The sequence below is a fragment of the Adiantum capillus-veneris genome, chromosome 2 (genome assembly GCF_014529385.1).
Source record: "Adiantum capillus-veneris isolate H3 chromosome 2, ASM1452938v2, whole genome shotgun sequence".
Classification (NCBI taxonomy): Eukaryota; Viridiplantae; Streptophyta; class Polypodiopsida; order Polypodiales; family Pteridaceae; genus Adiantum; species Adiantum capillus-veneris.
The window spans coordinates 116,261,259-116,281,262 of record NC_140932.1 but is presented as its reverse complement, the minus strand read 5'-3'; the positions used below and the strand labels follow the sequence as shown (position 1 = coordinate 116,281,262).

At 42.3% G+C, this 20,004-nt stretch overlaps 1 protein-coding gene and 1 long non-coding RNA gene across 7 annotated transcripts in view; one reads left to right on the top strand and one right to left on the bottom strand.

Moving 5' to 3' along the window:
• Positions 1–14,095, top strand: part of LOC147463437 (uncharacterized) — a 67,167-nt gene extending 53,072 nt beyond the window's left edge. Inside the window, exons 12-22 of one of the 2 annotated variants that reach the window (XM_086488825.1) lie at positions 4,260–4,380; positions 4,463–4,532; positions 4,797–4,884; positions 5,010–5,130; positions 10,103–10,296; positions 10,364–10,463; positions 10,554–10,706; positions 10,944–11,046; positions 11,607–11,768; positions 11,909–12,054; positions 13,554–14,095. In XM_086488825.1, the coding sequence (XP_086344951.1) occupies positions 4,260–4,380; positions 4,463–4,532; positions 4,797–4,884; positions 5,010–5,130; positions 10,103–10,296; positions 10,364–10,463; positions 10,554–10,706; positions 10,944–11,046; positions 11,607–11,768; positions 11,909–12,054; positions 13,554–13,768 (1,473 nt within the window). In that variant the 3' untranslated portion in view covers positions 13,769–14,095. Of the gene's footprint in view, positions 1–4,259; positions 4,381–4,462; positions 4,533–4,796; positions 4,885–5,009; positions 5,131–10,102; positions 10,297–10,363; positions 10,464–10,553; positions 10,707–10,943; positions 11,047–11,606; positions 11,769–11,908; positions 12,055–12,212; positions 13,115–13,553 lie in introns of those variants that run through there. The other variant, XM_086488830.1, reaches the window with a different exon arrangement.
• Positions 1–14,454, bottom strand: part of LOC147463436 (uncharacterized) — a 67,879-nt gene extending 53,425 nt beyond the window's left edge. For 2 of the 5 annotated variants that reach the window (XR_015185136.1, XR_015185138.1), the window contains exons 1-3: positions 14,104–14,423; positions 4,406–4,559; positions 4,209–4,253 (exon numbers count right to left, since the gene is read on the bottom strand). This is a non-coding gene — a long non-coding RNA (uncharacterized LOC147463436). Of the gene's footprint in view, positions 1–4,208; positions 4,254–4,405; positions 4,560–14,103 lie in introns of all 5 variants that reach the window. The other 3 variants (XR_015185137.1, XR_015185135.1, XR_015185134.1) reach the window with 3 other exon arrangements.
• Positions 14,455–20,004: the final 5,550 nt, after the last annotated feature.

Below are 20,004 nucleotides of genomic sequence, written 5' to 3'. Positions count from 1 at the left end.
TTTGTAATCCAAGTTTTGTAATCAAGTTCTCCTAACCAAGTATTACATCTTGTAATCAAGAATAAGTGTTGCGCCTCCTCTCGCTCTCTTCTAGCTTGAGACGCGTCCATAACACGCTCCATCAGACGGGGTCCCATAAGTCAGCTGGCAATTAAGATTTTAATCCTAACCCTTCTTTAATAATTGAGCCACTCGACGAGGATCTGTAAATTGGTAAAGACTTCTGCTTTTGCCAGGGTTTAGCCCCCCCCCCGGCCGGGATCTGCAGGTTGGCTAGGGTTAGGCTCGGGGAGGCCTAACCCAGTCGGTCTTCAGTGACTTGACACGTAAGCAATTTGTGACAAAGGAAATCTCGAATCTCAAATGCAAAGACACTGAGGCATGATGAGAGAGCACAGAAGCAAGCAAAATCATGATTGTCCCACCATGAGATGTTGCCCAAGAGCCAATGTAAAATCTATCTAGTCGCTCTAGCAAACGACTTGACTCCTTTTTGAAACCCCACGAAAACTACAAAGACTGTGGAGTGTGAGTCACAGGTGGGATATAACAAGCATCTACACCAGAAGCTGCAAAAAGGAATCTGCCCCAAGCATCTCTTGTATGGTGCCACAAATGGTAGAGGAGGAGGTTGAACAACTCGTCAGTCCTCAGAGGTCTCTACATTGTTGAAATCATCTCCAACAACCCACGAATCCACAATAGGCAATATATTCACAATCTGCTGCCAAAACCTATCCAGCTCTCTCTTAAACTAAAGTAGAGGCATAGATAGACATCGCACAATCTAGAGAGTCATCCATCTCTAGAGTGATCCACATAGCTCCACCATGTACCAGTATACCATGGTCTCGCACACAATCACGCCAAACCGGATCCCATAGAATGCATAGACCACTGCTAGAATACTGTTGGCCAATCTCATTTTCCAAAAATGTGTGGGAATCCCTAGGTAACAACTTGCCACATCAATAATAAATGTCCATACATAGCTTGTGCTTCTATACAAGAAGTATATCCACATCCCGATCTACATGAGAGCACAAATCTCTACGAAGCAAATTTTGTCTTGGGCCATTGATGCTAGTGTGATGCAATCCATTGACATTCCAAGGATAATATGTAAACCAATGTGATAAACAAAGGTGAGCCTGAAACCTCAAAGGCATACATCAACCATGTCAACAGCTACAAGGCTGAAGATCAATGTCGAGCCCCTAGGATCTTTGGCCGAAGCTGTGGAGCAAGAGCTAATGGAAGTGCATCCTCGTCATGTGGTAGTGGGCGCAGGAGTTGTCCACAGGAGCGAGCAATTAGAAATCAAGAACCAAGGTAGTTAGGACTCTGAAGAGCATTGTGGTGTGGAAACTATTGCTGACTCCAACCATACTCGCATGGTGCGAGGGATCCGGGTAGTATGGTCAATAGAAAGAACCAGCGGTAAATAGTAACATTCCTCTATATGTAGCCATTGTATGGCTTCCATACTCTGTGCAAGTCTGCCAATAGCAATGCATGATGGAATGCAACTTGCCCAAGTCTGAATAGCTTGCAAGGTATGACATAAAACAAAATCCATGACTACAATCTATGTTCATGTCTTCGTGGCAGCAAAAGGTAGGGGAGAAGAGGAACATGGGACTTTGCCTGCTACCTAGAAGAGAGCGTGCTTTCTGACACATCGCAAAATGTACAGCCAGAATAGCGAACCGGTGCTATCACCACTGTACTTGTCACAAGACGGGCACCATGTGCCAATAGAAAAGAACAGACTGAACAGACTTTTAGCACGTCAATAACTTTTAGCACTTCGATAACAAAACTGAACTGAAAGAGAGAGACGACACGCGACACAGAGTGGCGGAATTCCACCCCAAAGAGTATTGGCCCCAAACCTTGGCGCCCCTTCCGGTATTTCTTTATATTGCATCAACACAGTACAAGCCGGTACTCCAGACTCTGCACCTTCTCTAGGAAGCATGCTAGAGAATGAGCCCTTAGCACATATTTAAAGGCCCTAGGCCCCAAAAGCAGTTTACATGAAAAGCCTTCAAACTCCAAAGCTTCTGGTCCAAAAGCAATGCCAAAAAGCTGCCAGCGTAAATCACGGAATTCCATACAGCAGTCAGCGTAAAACGCGAAAATCCGTACAGTCTACCACGTCATCATGTCAGCGCAATTTTTGGGATTTCTGTACAGCTGCTACGTCATCAACTGCTCCACCAGCCCTTTTCTGTGTGTGTGGGTCCTGCTTTATTTTAATATTTTATGTCACTTGGGGCCCCATCGGACGGGGTCCCCATAAGTTGGTAGGACTTCTTCTTCTGTTACTTGTTCTTCTTAGGGTTTAGGCCCCTCGGCCAACATCTGCAAGTTGGATCCCTTCGTCATGGGGAGATGTCACGTGCGCACTTTACTTGCACCACGTGGACATGCTTCTGCCATAGTCTAGCGTCAATCTTAGCGTAGGACCTAGCTTGGCACATTGTGAGCCTCTAGCAGGACGTGCATGTCAACGCCGGTCATAGTTGCATACCCTCTCTTGCAGAGTACAGATATTTCAGCATGAGCATTTTCTAGAGCATAGAACCCTTTTCGCCAAAGTACACATTTTTCACTTATTTATTAATAAGTGACTCTTGTTGGAAAAGTAGGTAAGGTGAATTGCTAAGAAACTATAAAAGAAAATCATTGGGCACTCAGTAGAGGCAGAGGATACAGAGCTCCATACTTTCATCGATCTGTTCTGGGTCGGTCCCCATAAAGTCCATAACCAATTGCGTCTTTGTCTTTCCTTTCTTTGCTCGCTCCTCTGTCGCGCTTTGGAACTCTCTAGCTTATCCTCGGCTTGATCATTGGATACTTTGTTAGGGTGCTTGGCAAGAACGTGCCCTTGTTTCCCACATCCATAACATTTGCCCTCTTTATGGTACTTAGCTCGCTACTCGATTGACAGTCTAGTGCCGATTGGTTGCTTCTTTTGTTGCTTCCCCTTCTTCTTGAGAAGACACTGGCCTGTCCGTTGGGTACGTCAGTGTGCCGGTGCGCATACCAAATCCCCGCTTCGCATGACCCATGAGTCGTTGGCTGGACTCCACCTTCTTTTGCAAACGGGTTGCCGTACCTCGGGCAAACCGCAACAAAACCGCTCAAGTTGTTGCTTAAAGGTAATTTTCTTGAAGGATGAAACTAGTAGAAAAGTATCCCAAAACCTTTGGCCATAATCGTCTAGGTGTCTTCTTTGGTTCATCTGGAGAGTCTTCATTGGAGCCCGGCTTTCTCTCTTACTTTGGTTGACCGCTCGCCTCGCCAGGCGTACTTCCTCTCTTGCCGCGGCATTCGGGTGGTGGATGCAATTGAACTCACTTTGGAGTTTCCCTTAGCCGCTCGCCGATTTGGATTGGGCATGCATTACCGTCACTTCTGGAGAGAAATGCAGCAAATGCTGGCTAATTTTTTACCCATTTCACCTTTGCCAGATGGTGATGGTGGAGGAAGCTTTTATCTGCTTTGTGGAAAAGCCATTTGCCTTTGAAGGAGCGGTTGTTTCTTCGGCGTTGTTTGCTTGGTGTGCTCCCGATGGGCACTTTTCTTAGGACGCACCATATCCGCCCTTCTTGTGTCTGTTGCTTGACTGTGAAAGAGGATGTTTGTCACTTCTTGTGGGATTGTTGCATTACTCGAGATTTCCTTCGCCACGTATCGGCGTGCATGCGGCTCCGTTTTCCCACGACGGTTTTCCATAAACGGTTTTGGGCATTTGGCATTTTCTCACCGGCATTGTAGCGCTTTGCGATCTTCTTCATGTGGGTCAGATTTTGGGCTTACTGGACCCTATGGCGACAGCGTAGTGGCTATATGTTCCATCGCATTCATGCAGATCCCTTCCCGTTCTTCAAGCTTGCTCTTACGCAATCTTTACGGTTCGCCTTGGAAGTTGGTGATATCACCGTAGAGATATATCAGCTTTCCTATGAATGCTTTTAGACCTTTTGTACAGCCGAACACTTCTTCCTTCCCTTGTACATGATCTTTTTGGTGGGTTTTCCTCGCTTTGAGGTTTCCCACTAGTAAATTAATCAAATTGATTTACAAAAAAAAAGAGTGTGTGTGTGTGTGTGTGTGTGTGTGTGTGTGTGAGAGAGAGAGAGAGAGAGAGAGAGAGAGAGAGAGAGAGAGAGATTTCTCCAATTTTCAAGACCACATACTTGTTAAAGGATCGATCGGGATCATATTTTCATCAGATTTGTGTTCTGCAGTGTGAGAAAGTATGTCGATTAGCATTAGAAAGAAGATACAGGATTTTACCTCACCTATATACACTCTTCTACAATGCTCACACAAAAGGAGAGCTTGTCATGAGCCCTTTATTTTTTGCTGGTAACTGTTTACAGAATATATGTACCTCAACAATGCTACAATGCAAAACTCATGAAGTTAATTCAAGTATTGCCCTGAGTAGGTCCAGCAGATACGAAGCTTCGTAAAGTGGATGACAGCTTTCTTTTGGGTCCAATGCTTGTAAGCCTTAGGTAAATTTTCTCTCTCATAGATGCATCCTGCCAGAAAGATTCATAGAAACAGAATCAATACAGAGACACGACTCGATGGATTCAAATCGAGCCATCTCAACATGATGCTTTAGAGAACTGCCCAGAAATACTCCTTCCCAAATACTATAATGCATAATTTTACCAATTGATCTCATGTGCTAGCTTTCCCAATCAAAAAAAATCTTATTCTAAAATACCTAGACAGTCAGTTCTATTTTGTATATTGTTGGGTTTGCATAACAGCAAGGACAAGGACAGAGGCTCCAATACAAAGACTACAATATTGCCTACTGGAATCTGGATTGAATTTGACTTTGATGATAGCCATGAGGTATGAGATCAAGAATTGAATGTGTTGCTACATCTTTAACTATATTGCATGGTCTTTTGCTGAGAGCTTAAAAATTGACATAATAAATGTTAAAGCTGAAAACAGACAGAATTTTCTTACAACAGGACTTGCCATCTCTTTACTTGAAGGGTGGTTCAATCATTCCCACGGGGCCGGTTGTGTGCAATACTGATGAGATGCTCATATCTAACGAGTTGAGTCTCCTAGTTGCACTGGATGACAAGGGTAATTCTTTACACATCCATTTTCCTCTGTCTTTACTCTTCACTTGACACTCTCTTTGTTCACTCGATGACAAGCACAACAACATTTACATATTTATTTTCCTCATCAATTGAATGTCTTTCAACTCAATATATTCAGGTCTTTCCCTTACAGTTTATAGTTGTCAACGTACATTCACACCGTAAAGAACGGTATGGTTTCGTACGGAAAAATACAGTGTATTTCAAATTATATGTACGGTTTGGATAAGCACAGTTTGTTTTTCGAAAAACTCTTAAAAAATATACAAAACATCTACAGATTACCTTGTGACTTAAGGCAACTTAGGTCTAAGGTTAAAGGGCCTAAAAACATATGAAAAATGACCTCGGGCGTGCACACAAATACCAGAGACTCAAGGCACAGCTTGCAAAATTGTTTTAAAAAAGTTTGATGCCCTAATTGCACAAAAGATCACCCTAATCTTCCCAGTTAATCAGATGACAAGGGTATCTATTATTAGCTTTCATTGTATGTTTTTGAACCTACTCAGGTTTTTAGCTCACTGCACACATCACCCACATCTCTTGCAAAAGGCAAGACCACAGTGGTCCAAGGGTGTTGCACACTGAAGAACTTAATGAGAGGTTTACCTTTTGTTCAGCTATGAGCCTAAGGGCTATGCAGAAGCTCTAACATTAAGCTTGGAAAAACTAGGTGTCAATACCCTAAGATCGTGGGGCCATGATTGCTGTTTTACATTCTTATCAATTTATTAAGAGGACCATATTCCAATAATTCTAAAGCTAGAAGTAGGTAGGATGTTGCAGATTTTCATTTTCGGAAGTGTCAGATATGATCATTCATTCATCAAAGAACCTAACAAAACTCCGGTCAAAAGGAAACTTACTATTTACTTGGTTGCATATTGACAATCCTAATACATGGTCAGGGGTTTACAGTCGCAACTCAGAGGACAACTTCATAATATTTAAAATGCATGTCTGCTTATACGACCTCACCATACCCTGAGATTAATCTAGGAAAATCTAGATTCTCTTATAAAGAAAATTGCAAGGTATAGAAGTTTAGAGTTCAGGCATCTCTCTGGATTCTTCATCCAATTGGTCCCAATCTCTCCATGGGACGGATGTTACGGAGTGAGGGCTGTTTTGTGGCTGTGCCTAGCCATTGTGAGGTTGTTTTCTCATGTCGGGTTGTGTTTAGCCATGTTTAGCTCAGGGTTTGGCTTTGTTCCATGGCCTTATAGGGCCTAGGCTCCTCTCGCATTGGCTTTTTTTTCCCTTGCTGTCCCAAGGCCCTTTGGGCCAGTAGCTTCCACTTTTGGGTGTTCCCCCTATTTTTAAGGTTTTTTTTCCCTAATCGTGGAGCTCAGAGGCTGGGTCGGGCAGCTTATAGTTGGCCCTATATATGGGCATTGGGGGGTCTCTCCTTGGTATGCAGTTCAGCCCAGTAGGGCACCCTTTTGCCACAAATGCGGCGTGGTGTTTTTGTGAGAGTGCGCGTGCGGAGAAGAGAAAGAGAGAGAGAGAGAGAGAGAGAGAGAGAGAGAGAGAGAGAGAGAAATGAAATGAAATGTTATATTAACGTCTTCAAAAGGCCAAAGTGACCTATGAGACCAGAAAGTTACAATGTGGTGGATCTGATACAAAGTCGGAGTCAGAGTAACAAGATGACAACAATGACAAAAATGAATGACAAATGTCACAATAAAATACTATGGAATCCTAAACTACTATGTGTGAACAGCAGCTAGCTGGGATAGCTAGATCACAAGAGATCCAGCATCGGTCGTTGGCGGATCTCATCAATCTCCTCCATGGTCAGTAGTCTGACCGAGCGTCGTGCATGTCGAGCCAAAGTGATCCAAATCCTCTGATGCAACCTCCGCCGATGCTGTGTAGTCCTCCGTAGTCGTGGGCGTCTCGATCTTCCCAGCTCAGTCGCTCGGTCGATCAGTGTGCCTCTGGTGTGAGACGACGAGCTCTGTTGTGGTAGTAACTCTTCCGAGTGTCCAGTGGCAGCTCTAAAGAAATCTGTGATCTGTCTCTGGGACTGGCTAGCCTCTCCTCTCATCAGGCTCTCTCTGTGTCTGCGTAGCTCGAGCAAAAACAAACCCAAGCATCTCTAATCCTCGTATTGCATGACTCTGGAGAATGGTCCAAAGCCCTCTCTGAACAAGCAATGGAAGCGGCCTCGTATCTCGTAGTAGACGGGGCAGTGGCATGTGTAGTGCAACTCTGTCTCAGGCTCGATGTCACACAGGGGGCATGTCCTGGCCTCTGCTGGTACTCCGCTGTATCTCCCAGTCTCGATCCGCAGCTGGTGTGAAGATGTACGTATCAGGCCGATAGCACATCGTATCCCATGAGACAAGTGGGTGTCCATGTATCTTGGCCTCGTCACAAAACCATCAACCGTAAGATGGAGGAGATGCTCTCTGTAGAAAGCCATCTTCGTGCCCAGCTCCTGTGCTAGCTGTATCCATGTCCTCCTGGTGTCTAGCTGAGTCAAGTCCTGTGATCTCGAACTGTGTAAGAGTCAGAGAGGGTGCATCCAATGAGTACTGGAAGGGAGGCAATCTGTCTATGCTGAACCCATGCGCCTGAAACCATGATGTCATCTCCCCATACCAACATGTTGTATCTCCCTGCATGGCTAACTGTCGAGAGGACTCAAGTGCAAGGCCGGCATATCTGTCTCTGGGAAGTTCCCACATGCGGTGTATGAAGGAGACCGATCTGGTGAGCGCCTCAACCACTAGTCGGGGGGCAGCTAGCTCTGCTCGAACAATAGCATGTGGTACTGAGGCCTTGGCTCTAATGAGCCGCGAGATCATAGAGACCACAGGCTTCTCCATGTCCCCCCATCCATCATTGCGGCCTGTCCTCCCGTGATGATCTAATGAAGGTCCCCAAATCTCAGCTCCATAAAGCAATGCAGAAGCCACCAGAGTGTCAAAGAGCCAGAGCTTCGTCCGAGGCTCCTGAAACTGAACCTGTGAACACATCCTTTCCAATCTACCCAATGCTGCATGGGCTCTGGTCAGTCTAGTCTCTGCTGCCCTCCTCAATGAAAATGCTGGCCCACTAAAAACCACTCCGAGGTAAGTGTACGCACTTGTATACTCCACAATCTCCTGGCCGTATGTGAATGCTGGCGCTGACCTCCTGATCCACTGTGGGGTGGTATTAAATACCATGACCTTGGTTTTACCAAGGTTGATGGTCAGTCTAGTCTCTGCTGCCCTCCTCAATGAAAATGCTGGCCCACTAAAAACCACTCCGAGGTAAGTGTACGCATCTGTATACTCCACAATCTCCTGGCCGTATGTGAATGCTGGCGCTGACCTCCTGATCCACTGTGGGGTGGTATTAAATACCATGACCTTGGTTTTACCAAGGTTGACTGACAAACCACTTTCTTGAGCAAACCTATTCAAAGCATCCAAGTGACGTTGCATCCCCTCCGGAGAGTCGGAGATCAACACAATATCATCAGCAAGAGAGAGAGAGAGAGAGAGAGAGAGAGAGAGAGAGAGAGAGAGAGAGAGAGAGAGAGAGAGAGAGAGACCACAAACACAAGATATGGTGAAGAGGGGGCGATCAGCCCCCCATGACTACCATGAGCAGAAGACCCAATACACAATGACCAGATAGTGTGGAAGTGGGTAACCCCCTGGCCCCATAAATAGGTGCCCAAGGGGAGGTAGAGAAAAGCCTGAAAAAATTCCCCACGACCCAACAAGAGATAAATGAAATATGAGGGCGCCCGGACAAGGTGGGCAGCCGGCCCAGAAGTGGTCGGTCAGACAGTGCAGCCTATATGCATATGCAAAGGGTGGTCATCTTGGAGGCACACTAGCCGTACATGCATGCCCTAAACCTGTGAAGCAGCAGAGTGGTGTAAGTCTAATAGTTTTCCCCATGTTGGTCCCCTAGCGTTTTTGGTGGGATGCAGCCTAGCGTTTTTGGCATAGCTTGCGTGTGTGGGCAGCAGATCCAGCCTTGCGTTTCTCTTTAGGACACCCCTTGCCTATGCGATCTCAGGCAGAGGTAGAGCACCCCGTCGATAATGCAGACCTAGGAGAGATGTACCGCGCTCTAGTGGGCAGCCATACAGTGGCTAGCCTTGAGGGATGCAGATCTCTCTCCAGATCTAAGTCGGTGTCAAGAGGAGGAGCATCTTTGGGTTGGATGTCCATCTTGAGACTGTGCCGGTGGTCCCATGTGCAAGAGCAGTTTGACAGTGTCAGTAGTAGTCGCAGTTGTGTGTACCTCGGGTCTATCCATTGGGCATGTCAGATCTACGCCGGACCACCCTTGGTCACTTGTATGAGCAGCTTGTTATCAACATGGAGATCCTTTCCCAGATCTCTCTCTCTCTCTCTCTCTCTCTCTCTCTCTCTCTCTCTCTCTCTCTCTCAGGTGTCCTGTCTCTCCTTCACTCTCTCTCTTCTCCACAAGTGCCTTGTTCATGTATGTGACATTGCAAGTGTTCTAGATCAGAATCGAGGTGTCGACCGGATCACGAGCCAGTTCTTGTCTGCATTGCATCTACCGCTGCCACCTTTGAGAATAGACTCATGGTAATAATCCAAAAGACAACATAACCATCCGTTGAAACAGGTTGGCAACTCTTGACAGAATTGCAAAACTTGAAAGACGTGAGCTTAAAAACACCCTTCATATGGAGACATTTTCACCTTCACGGGAAGAGATGAGAGGCGGAGTTCCTCTCGGAAAAATAATGGCTATTAAGAAAGGCACCCCTGGCGATATTTCTTTATATAATGGAAACTTCACTCGTTAAATGTATATTGGCTCTTTCTCAAGTATCGGCTTTTGTGAATTTAACAAGGTATGATTCCTGTCAAATGAAAAATCTAGCATTTGATCAGCAATAAGTACCACAATCTTTTGGGAGAATATAATGGTTTGAATAACTCAAAATGATGATCCTTTCTATTCAGGTCAGGCTGAAGGATTGCTTTATGAAGATGAGGGTGATGGTTTTGAGTATCAGAGAGGAAAGTATTTGCTCACATCATACAAAGCTTCTTTGCATGGTGACGAAGTGCGTGTTAGAGTGCATCAAAAAAATGGTCAGCTAAGGAGGCCAAAGCGTGCTCTTAGTGTACATCTTTTGCTAGGAGACAGAGCAAAGGTGAGCCACCCTGCTCTGCATTCTTCATGACAGAAGCAGTGTATATTTACTCCAATGAAACTCTCAGGTGGTCTTGTCTGGTGTTGATGGGGAAGAGCTTAAATTCAAATTACCGAAACCCTCTGATATTCAAAATCTCGTAGCTGAAGGGCAAAAAAAGAGAAATTGTAAGCTTGTCTTTTGTATATATTTGTTCTGGTGCATGCTCGCAAAGCTATCTTCACTGTTGGCATAATGAAGAAGAAAGTTGGTTTCAGCTGCCATTTCAGAGGAAATTGCTAAGTTTTCTAATGGCATTAATGGTGCGGAAACTCCAAGGACAATGGTCACCCTTAAAGCATTTGATTGGAAGGTCGAAGTGGCTCCTTGGAATGGTGGGCGCCTCAAATCCATGATTCATTTGCCTACAGGTACATTTGATGAACCACTCTACTTGCAGCACTAGACGCAATTGTTGAAGGATGGAAGATCCATTGCCCACCCAATTGCTGAACCACTCTGATGCAATTGTTAATGGATGGAAGGCCTTGGCTGCATTTTCTATTAAAAGCTTCCTCACTGATAAGGAATCTTTCCATTACTCCCAACACACATAAAACATAATGGTTTTCACGATACTTTTGATTGAATCTCATTGTCATTTGCAGGCATAGACTGGCTATGCAGCAAAGGGGATCTGCCAGGCTATGTGGAGTCTAGTGGAACAGAATATCAGTCTCCTGGTTGCTTTGAAGAGTACCATGTTTTGAAGTAAGTGTCGTAAAAGTTGTATTAAAAAAACCCCTGTACTTACTGATTGTAAGCAATAGAAAGACCCCTTTTTCCTATTAAACTTACCAGTGTTTCTAATTTTTGATTAAAACCCCCCTTTTGTGAGTAGAATAATGTAAAATAAAATAAATTTTATAAGTTGAAATACCCCTACTCATAGTCACAGGGGACGCCCATTTTTGGGCTTCCTGTCCCCACTTGCCGTCCCGCCCTCTTTTTTACACTAAAAATCCGTTTGAGCCCCGTCCCCAGTCCTCAGGAGTCGGCACGCGTCCCTTGTGACTATGCCCCTACTTTTGAATGCATGTGGTACACTAACATTTCTGGAGGTGCACCCTCCAAGCAGAAAAATTGTATGGATGGGATGACCTCTTTCCCTTCCTTTGAGGTCTTTTGTAACATTTTTTTTTCACCTTAAATCTGAATTTAGTTCTCTCAAAAAGTTGTATGGCAAAGTGATGCATGTCCACATTGTTATAATGGCATTTTGTGCTGAGGTTAAGGATGACATTGTCACAATGCTAATGTTGATATTGTAGGAATGGTGATGCCCAGGAGAGCCTTGTTATGACAGGAGATATTGGTGGTGGACTAGAGCTGCAGCGAAGTCTAGCCTTACTCGGTGGATCTCAAAATTCAATCCACATTAGCTCTTGTATAAGAGCCAACTCCAATATGATAGGCTCAGGCGGCTTCTCCAGGTATTGACAAGATCTAGTACATTTGCTACGGAGACCAAAATGGTACTATGAATTTAAGGGAACAAGTAAGGGGGTATGCACAATTAACAAGGTTTTAGCACTAAATGAGCATTGACATTACCTTGTGGCAATAATTGCAGGGTTGTCTTCCTCCGTGTCCATCCCACATTTCACATCCGTCATCCTGACAAGACGTTTGTTTCTTTCATTGCCGTAAATGGTAACCCACAAAGCATTCATAGAAGACCTGAGGAGCTTCTTCTTCATGGTGACGAGCTGCCGAATGGTAAGTATAAATGCTTTACCCGTAGCACTCACATATTAATCTTCCATAAAGTTTCTAGGATTGGCAGGTCCCAACTAGAAAGTCTTTCATGAGATTCACATTTGAGATTGTAAGCCTACTGGCCACACTTAAACCCTGTGGGCTTTTGACTTGGGCAGGCCATTAGTCCACTTCAATGCCACTGAATTGGGCTTGCAACCGCCCTCTTCCAGTTCACACTTGTTCCCATTACTCAGGAACAGCGGATAAATTCTGTCCATAACATACCCGGATGACATTAAAACAATGCCTTCCTTGAGCCAATATATCGAGCGGGTCGCGAACAGAGTAAGACTATTGCAGGTCAAAGGACAGAGGTAAACAATTCTCAGCATCACATCCAAGGAAGATACAGCAGGACCTTGACACCATAGTTACCATAAACGGAAAATTGGAACCTTGGTCAGGGAACATAAACGAGCATGAATTGTGATTCCCTGTTATCGATACTCATGTCAAATACATGGAATGGGGAACGGAAGCCTGAAAATGGCCATTCCCTTTCAACTATGAATTTTGACACAACGTGTATGGTGCTAGACTCTAGTTTAGACACAATTAATTAGGTAGAGCCTGTAGGTTATGGCCTCTTGCCATGTGTCAATGTGGCATGAAATCAGTACTAAGGGTTATAGAAAGTCATGCCAAAATGCCAAATCGATGCACATGCAAGAACCACATAAAATCAAAAACATGTTTGAGGAAGTACAGCAATGGAGGAGATGACCCATTGTGCAAATGTGGAAACGTTGGCATTGATAGAATTTAAAGTTGCAACGAATTCTCTCTACACCAGTTTCCATGCTAAGACTCATTATATAGTTAAGCTCCAACAGCTGTACTCTGGCTCTCTTTATACATGATGGAGTGGCAAGCCCGAAGTTTAGAAAGTTTTCAATTTATGCTCAATGTGAAGAAAATAGATGACCCGAAAATCATCAAAGCAAAAACCTCATGCTCACTATTGGACCTTGGTAGTTTATTTGTAACACAACAAAATCAATGCTGTCAGTTCTCTTTTTGTGTCCGTGTTTGGAAAATTGAACAAATCTCACTTATGCCAAGCATAGAAGGTTTGGAAAATGCTTGCTACAGGTTTTCTAGAATGCATACCTTCATAAGGTCGGAAAATTACGAATTGTAAGAAAGGCTAAAACACTAACAAAAACACGAAAGCAAGGCACACAAGAAAACAGACAGAAAAAAAAAACAAACTAAATAACCTCATTTAATTCTAGACAAACCCCCCAAAAAATGGATAAAAGCAAATTATTACTTACTTAAAATGCCCTTAGGAAACGCTTAGGCAGAAAAGGTTAGAAAAGCTAACTTGATTGGAACTTCGAAACAAGTACTCAACTTTGGACGATCATAAAAATAATGTGAATTGTCTTACTTTTGATTATCATTAACACATATCTTGCTAATCAAATCTACTTGTTGTAATGAATTTCTGCCAGGTGAGTGGATGCTTGTGGACAAGCACACAAACATAGCTCTTGTCAACAAGTTCAGACTAGAGGATGTAAAGGGTTGCCTAATCAGTTGGAGAGATGAAACTTGCACTCTTGAGCTCCACACATCACAAAGGCCTGTCTCAAAAACTTCTCTCTTAAGCATACATCATATATATGAGAGCATCAACATCGGTAGTGATGATTACATGACACAATAGATGATGATTGAGCAGCAAAGAACGCATCCATTTGGAAATATGTAGCATTCTCTGTTAGGTTGTGTTCTATCTTACAATAAGTTTCCGATAGCCGCCCCTTGTTGACACAAAATACAATATTGGTAGCAGACAATGAATACATAACAAGATGCCATGTTGTTCTATTATATGCTTGAATCATGACCCTTGAGTTGTCTCTTTTCAACAGAACACTCCCTCCCTCTCTCTCTCTCTCTCTCTCTCTCTCTCTCTCTCTCTCAAAAAGCAAAAAAGAAAGTTCCTTTGAAAGATGGGCATGCAACAAAGTCTAAATTAGGGATGTAATGATGGAACACCTTGGTGGGTCGTTGAGAGGAGGCCAAGTCAGAAAGATTGGGAGAAGCCATGTAGCAGTCACCAAAGTTGCCGCACTGCGAAGCAACTGTTGAACCTCGAGCTTTCCTGGAAGACACGCCGCAACGAGGAGTGCAATCCACGTAACTCTTTACTCCTCTCACTTCAGCAGCACCCAACTACTACCCATCATTAGGAAAAGGGAAAATTACCAAAATACCCCTCTAATTTGTGGAAATTCTCAAAATATCCCTCTCAAATTTCAAAAATTCCTAATCTTTATTCTTTTTTGACAACGGAGAATTGTTTTTTTAGTGCTTAGCATGTTATTTGTCACAAATTACCTCCCAAAAAAAAGACAATTATGTCTAAAAATAATGAAACAATTCATCTCCAAAGCCTACATAACCAGCTCAAATTCTAGTTTTAGTATCTTGTATTGATAGACAGTCAATCTTCTTATGAAAAGCTACAAATTTTTTAATCTTTGGATAAATTTACTCTCACAACGAAGGGTATTTTGGGAATTTGGAAAATTTGAAGGGCATTTTGGGAATTTATGACAAAATATGAGGGGCATATTGGGAATTTTTGAAATTTGAGGGGTATCTTGGGAATTTCCACAAATTAGAGGGGTACCCAAAAAATCCCTAAGCTTTGCGGAAATTTCAAAAATATCCAAAAATCCCCAATATAGCCTTTAATCATTTTGGGATGGATTTGCCCCACTGTTTGCACATTCTTAGGTTGGACACACACAAGATGTGTGCTTGCCATTCACTTTTTGGGACGTGTGGCTAGGCATTACACACAGTTAAGATTTCTAGCGTAAAAAACTGAATCAATTGTCAGCAATTCCTCGTAGCCTATCGGTTCAAATCTTCCTTTTGAGCGTTTTGGAGTCTGGTAGCGGCTCAATCTTTGCCCAACATTGGGTTGGCAATTGCAATAACCCATCCTTACGTCCACTACCCTTTTTTCACGATGAATAGCTTTGTGACGGTCGGCTTCCACGTCCGCACACCGTAGTTTGGTTTGGGGTAAACAACCTAATCTTTATGACAATTGAGATCTATCTTTAAGTGATTTAGGCAAAAGTATTCACCAATGAGCTCACAAATAGGCATTTGTGTCCAAAAATGATGAATGATGTTTGTGAGGCCAATGATGGGTATTTTGGGAATTTTGGACAAATTGAAGGGCATTATGAGAAATCTTGGCCAAATATCAGGGGTATATTGGGAATTGTTGAAATTTGAGGGGTATTTTGAGGATTCTCACTATTACAAGGGTGTTTTGGTAATTTTTTCCCAATTATAATGCTCTTTTGAAAAGCAAATCCTTCTTAAGTACCCCTTCTCATTTTATCCTTCTAATTCCAATATAAACTATTGCTTAAGGGCTAATTTTAATATGAACTATTCTTGATGAAGGACCTTTAATTAAAAGGGTAAATCACCCTCGTATTTTGTGATAATTCCCAAAATACCATAAGAATTATAAATTTCCCAAAATATGTGTCTGTCAATCGTGAATTGACTTGCTCATGTTTTTATCCATTGTAGTGAAAGAGATCTACCTTAAATTTAAACTAGGAAAGTACCTATTTTTGTAATTCTTATAGATGAAGGTTTGCTTTACAATTCTCTTATGCACAATTTATAGATTAAATTACCCTATAACCATGTAGAAAAAGTTTAGAGATCATACTTGTATCCTTTTCAAGAGAGCAAATATGATGTGTTTATATCTGCAAAAAGTTTTAACACTAGATTGGTAACAAGAAACTTATATGTCCTTGGACACTTTTGTGTCCTCTTAACTTGGGAACTTCCTAGAATTATTGCTTGAGATATTGAGGAGGTTCTAAAGTGTTGTATATCCACAAAGCTAACTTATGACTTGAAAAAAACTTGGAATTTTTTTGGGCTACTGATTTTACCCTCATAGTTGGTTTTGAGTAACATTTTGGACCCTAACCTCGAGCAAAAAAAAACATGTGTTGTTTTTGGCCAGTTTTCATGAAATCGGCATTGGATCATCCTAAAACACATGAAGGTGTTGTTATAGAAATGAAAAGTCTATGTATTAGAAGCTATAGCCTATTCATAGAAAATTCTCTGTGCTAATTTGGTAGTAAAATTCACATTTTGATGAATATTTTGGAATTGTCTTTTGTAATCAAAAGGCAATTTTGAGTGTGTTTATAGAGTTCTCTGTAACTCCTCTTTTTTTAGTTTTGGAAATTTTCATTTTACCAGACTCGAAGTCATTTTGAGTTAATACTATGTTGTCTTCAAATTACTAAATTTCACTTAAAAAACATGGTACATTTCAAGCTTAGGTTCAAATATAAGCTTACGATTCCAATTCAATGCCAACTTGATAGGTTTATATGCCATAGGGAAGGCCACATTGTGGAAGCTTGTTTTTTCACTCGTGTCGTTTTTGTACTTCATATGTGTGCTCTAAATTGTGTTAGGGAGACATGTTTTGTTGATTTTGATGTTTTCTATACTTGACCATGAAAGTAAAGTGCCAAAGTGTGTAAAGTGGAAGCATTTATAAAGGTAATGATAGGTGTCTGCATAGAAACATCGATGCTAGGTCACTAGAATGCGAGAAATGCACTTTTTTGTTCAAAAATAATTTTTGGGCCTACATCAACCATGGACTTTGGACAAAAACTCACTTTTGTTTACAAGAAAAATAGACTCGTTGTGTGGTGATTCTTGTACCTTGTGTGAAATGGGGTTCACCTTGTTAGGAAATATGACGTAGCTAAGTAGATAATTGAGTAGTTTACTTAATGGAGAGAGACAAATTTTCACACATGAGAGATTATAAAGTAGAGAGAGAGAGAGAGAGAGAGAGAGAGAGAGAGAGAGAGAGAGAGCACACGATATACGTGGTTCACCCAATGTGGGCTACATCCACGGGAAAGCAATCATTCAATGGCTTTAGTACTTCAAACAAGAAGTAGGTTACAAAGAGAGTATACCCTTAATAGAGCTCCCACCTTGCTTCACTCTCACCACATCACACCCACCTTGTTACATCACCTTCACACTCCAAAATGTGTGTAGAAATGGCCTCCTTTTATAGGCCAAAAGGGTTGCCCTCTCTCATGAGAGGCAGCCATGTGTAACCACCCTTGTGTAGATAAGTCCGATTCGGACTCTCCAGTCTGCCCATGTGTGGCCGCCCTTGAGAAGACAAGTCCGCCTTTGAAATCGACCACCAGCCATTGAATTCAGCCACCGGCCATTGACTACCGACCACTAGCCAACCGGCCAAACGACAGGCCGTTTTTCGACCTTCGTCCGGCCATAATATTCCGACAAAAATGGAATATTTTGACGAGTGATTTTTCTTCACGCACGATGGCTTCTCCTCGTAACGGGGACCCTACAAATGTGCAATTTTAATATAGAAAATTACAAGGGGTAAATCAGGCTCCATACTTAAGACACTTAGCAATATCTGGTGTTTTTTGTCAAATTGAGCATTCCTTTGGCTTTGAGATCTCCTCATGACCATATACTCAAGAGTTGAAAGTGTTTCTTATTTTTCCCACATAAAGTGTGGTGTTAGGTTTGGACTGAAGTAAAGACTTCTACAAACACATACATATGATAAGAGTATTTGATTTTTTTCCGATACTAGTGTTAAGCCTATGCCTAATTGTCCTTGATGGAGGGTTGTCACTAATGGAGCATACCTCTAATTGAGCTCACCCAAATGATTATATTTGTTAATGTGAGGCTAACAAACCTAGGACTAGCTATGGCAAGTCCACTCTTTTGCATAAGAGAGAAGGGCACAAAATCTAGCTCTACTCACGATTCGCCAATCACCCAACTGTAATCATTCTTCTATCTACAACCCACCAATGCCAAGTATGAAACATGTCGATTGGATATCAAATCTTATTCATGGCCATACCATGAGCATCTTCTATAATAAGGTATGAAATCTCTATGGAGCTCCCTCGAAGATTTATAACATATGTACTTTGCATCTTGGTGTTTTTTGAGCCAATCCCATCTCCTCTCTAGGTGTATCTCCATGAATGCCAATGTGTAGGAGGGAATTCGTAGAAAAATCTAAAATGCTCTCAATTGTTTGGCTTCCCAATCAAATTGTCTTTATATCTTGCCTTTTATTAGATACCGAGGGGTCTCTATTACTGATGGTGGCATGTCATTTTCTTTGGGCTGCAAGGAATTCTTGTGTGAACATCTAAACTCTTCCCAATATGTTGTTCCTTTTACCAATACTCTTCATGTGTCCTTTGTCTAAGTCAATTTTGGACTTCCTTTCTTTTTCAAAGACTTCTATCTCCATTTGTGTTGCCAATTTCGTCCATGTCTAGACCTAAATTAGAGCCGTATCTAGCACGTTCACTTTGTCCTTCAAACCCTTATCTTCATCGTTTGATAGAGAAATTGTTCCTTGGAGTATTGAAGAGGTGGCTATGACTTTAGATGCATATCTTTGTTTAATAGGCCAACTCTACCAATATCTTCACTCTCAGCAAGGATAAAGTCGTGAATCCATGATCAAAAAGTATGGAAGCATCATGCTCTCTTACTTCTCCCCAAGCATAAGGTAGTGGTGCTCCTTTGCAATGGCCTTCCTCTTTAAGAGCTTCCACCATGGTAGATCTAGGAGGCTCATTATGTCCACTTCTCTTAGGGCATATCTGGGAAACATATCCTTTCTCCCCACACTTGAAGCACATGTTATCTTTACGATAACGCTCTACCTCTTCAAGTGAAAGTTTGCTTTTACCTTTGTAGCCTTTGTCCTTCGCCTTTTCTTTGTTGTTGTTGTTGTTATTATAAGCCTTGGGAAAATTTTGCATCGTGTTGTTCTTCCCTTTTGCTCAATTTTTTCCTTAGCTTCTATAGCCATGGGCCCCTTCTTATTCACTACTGGAAAATCCTCGAGGTGATCATAGTGTGATATATGACTACCAAGATAGTTTTGGGTCTTTGTAAGTTGACATACTCACTCATCTCTTCAGATGGGCCAGCACAAAACTGTTGCTTTTGTTCTAGAAACTCTATTGTTTTGTAGATAGTGGCTTTGAAAATGTAACTCCTAAAAAGTTATCCACATTCTTTTGAATAGACTCGTAAGGTAGCATTGTCATTTTGTGAGGACTTCATCTTTGGCATCGCTTGCAAGGAATTGCTTCATAATAGCAATCCTCAAGGCTTTCCATGTCTTTGGATCTTGAGCACGTAGGCTTGCCCACCATTGATGGCCTGAATTTTGGAAATGGATAGAGACATTTTGGAGCTTTGAAGATTCTTAGAAATCTTCATCTCCAAAGGCCACATCAAATTTTTAGAGAGAAGGCAACACTTTATCAATTGCTTCGAAGGTTCCATCATAGGTAAGGAAAATGATGTTCTTTCCTCCTTCCTTGAACTTTTTAAGATTACGTGATCTCTTCTATGCCGCATAGCTCCTCTGTTTACCTCTTCTCTTTGCTCACATGGCTAGCTAGTCATTGCTCTCCTTTTTGGAAGATGATGAGACAATGAAGAGGAACAAGAAGAAGAACAAGAGGATAGTAACTGCTTTCTCTACTTCCTCCTTCTTGTGTTTTTTTCTCCCTTCTTGGGATTGACAATAGAGGGAGTGCTTGACAAACTCCTCTTCTTCTTGGGACGGTTGGGTGATCGCCTTGCCCACCGTCTTCTTAAGGCCGCATCACTTTTAGAGGTAATGGGGTTGTCACTTTTATACCTCTCCCTTAGATTCTTGACACACTTTTTCTTCTCAAACATTTTGCCTTTGAGGTCCTTCCAATATCTCCTCTTCGTTACCTAAAGAGATTCCTCTTTTAGAGGTTTCACTAGGAGGCCTCGTAGGAACTCTCTCTTCTGGGG